Below are 2,305 nucleotides of genomic sequence, written 5' to 3' on the forward strand. Positions count from 1 at the left end.
ACATCAGCCATGTACAACACTCTATCCCTTATTGGAGGAATAACAATTTTTTCATACCTTCCATCTTTCTCCCCCTTTCTAATTGATCATGAGGAGAAAAAGACATATTCATTTCATCTAATAAGCTGCAACTAGAAGATTACACTCTCTTTGTAGGAATCTTTTGAGAATAATAAAAATATGGAAGACATTTGAAGTCAATATGTCTTGAAGTTCTGAAATACATCCCAAGATCAACTCCTATTCTAGGTGAAAAGATTTAGCTTGAGCTGATTCTAAGATACTCTGGGTTCAAACCTGGCTTTCTCTGACCAATCCATGACTGAAAATAGAGTAAATCAGATAACTGCAATTAGGTAATTGTGTGTTCTTAAACTATACAAATTAAATAAAATACAACTGGTCCTGAACATGTTAATAGGGCTCAGTGCTTCCAAGAAAGTTTCAGAGTACTGCCTCCTCATGACCTCATCTATGAAGACTTCCTGTGCACATTTCCCACCTCTCACTCACCTAGACAGCTGTCTGGAGGGACTTCTTCCTCCATGCAGGGATCTTCTCCTTGTTGCAACCAGCAGATCACCTTTGGCATTGAAAATGAAATCCCTGCTCATGAGGAAAGAAATGGAGTTTGAACTGATGGCATGAAGAGCAAGCCCAGAACTCATATACCACTCACTCTGAACCTAAAAGGCAGCAATGGCAAGACTTGGGAGGCAGAGTAAGTAGCACAAGCTCTTGTGAAGAGCACTGAAGCTTTCAGGGAGTACATCAGGAGGCAAGTCTCGGTTCCTAAACAATATAAAACCCTGGCAATTAATGCCTCTAAGATAAAAACATTCCTATGTTTTTCAGAATCTAATGATTAGGGATCTAATCATTGACCTATTCCAGGGAGGAAACTTGGATTGGGGCTAGAGTGTGAGGAAGTGCAGAGGAAGGAGAGAATAACATGAAGAGCATCACACATAAATATGCACTTTCAACTCTACAGCAATTCAATCTTTCTCAGTAGCACAGTCAGGTAGAAAACTACAGTCTCTGAACCCCAAAGAGGGAGCTCAAACGTGTTCCTATAGCGGATTCATCATTATAGGCAAAAATCCTTACCCAGTGAGACCAGGTTGCTGTAGTTTTCCAGCATCACCTCCCGGTACAAGGTTCTCTGGGCAGTGTCCAGGTGCAACCACTCATCCTGGCTGAAGAACACAGCCACATCCCTGAATGTCACAGACTCCTGGAACGGCAAACCCATTCCTATTCATCCAGGGCCATCTTCTTCAATGGAAGACTCAGTGAGAAGGTGACAATGGGATGTGTAGCAGTTCTGAAAATGTCTTAGGATTCTAAGTACTCAAATCAACTATTTATGTAATTTTTTGGAAAAATTAATTAACTAATTAATCAGGTATTTATTAAGTACCTACAATGGTTTGAATATTTGTCCCCTCCAAAGCTTATGTTGAAACTTAGTCCCTAAGGTGGCAGTATTGAGAGTTGGGGCCTTTAGGAGGTGATTGGATCATAAGGGCTGTGCTCTTATGAATGAATTAGTCCATTCATGGATTAATGACTTAATGGATTAGCCACTTAGTGGCTTTAAAAGAGGAGACAGAGACCTGAATGAGCATATTAGCACACTCTTCCCCTTTGCCATGTGATGCCCTGTGCCACCTACGGACTCTGCAGCATCCCCATCAAGGAGGCCCTCACCAGATGTGTCCCCTGGACCTTGGACTTCTCAGCCTCCAGAACAGTAAGAAATAAATTTTTTCTTTTCATTTCTGAATAAGTTACCCATTCTAAGGCATTCTGTTATAAGTGACAGAAAACAGACAAATACAGCACTCACTGAGAGCAAAGACACATGCCATGTGCAATGGGGGTAGGGATAAAAAAATGCAAAGTCCTTGCCAACAGGGAATTTAAATTCCAGCCTGGGATCTTTCAAAGCAACTCAGCACATACATATTTTCCTCCTCCCTCCCACTCAAAATTCAAATTAAACAAAAGAAAAAATAAATAAAAATCAGAAAATAATTAGAGTAATACTAGAAAACTGGGGAAAATACCATCAGATGAACAGAAACACAAAGGAATTTCTGAGACATAAGGCAAAAAACAAAAATAGTATTAGTTAATATTTATTGAATGTTAGGATAGGAATTTTGTATAGAGTATCTCATTTAAGTCTCATAAAAACCTTGTGAGGAAGATACTATCATTAAATCACTTTGCAGGGCCGAGCCTGTGGCACACTCGGGAGAGTGCGGTGCTGGGAGCGCAGCAGCGCTCCCGCCGCGGG

At 40.7% G+C, this 2,305-nt stretch overlaps 1 protein-coding gene across 1 annotated transcript in view; it reads right to left on the reverse strand.

Moving 5' to 3' along the window:
* Positions 1-2,305, reverse strand: part of ZNF354C (zinc finger protein 354C) — a 15,909-nt gene that overhangs the window by 2,843 nt on the left and 10,761 nt on the right. Inside the window, exons 2-3 of the mRNA XM_008585250.1 lie at positions 1,111-1,237; positions 514-606 (exon numbers count right to left, since the gene is read on the reverse strand). Coding sequence (XP_008583472.1) covers positions 514-606; positions 1,111-1,237 — 220 coding nt within the window. The remainder of the gene's footprint in view (positions 1-513; positions 607-1,110; positions 1,238-2,305) is intronic.

This window comes from Galeopterus variegatus, unplaced genomic scaffold (assembly GCF_000696425.1).
Source record: "Galeopterus variegatus unplaced genomic scaffold, G_variegatus-3.0.2 Scaffold3506, whole genome shotgun sequence".
Taxonomy (NCBI): Eukaryota; Metazoa; Chordata; class Mammalia; order Dermoptera; family Cynocephalidae; genus Galeopterus; species Galeopterus variegatus.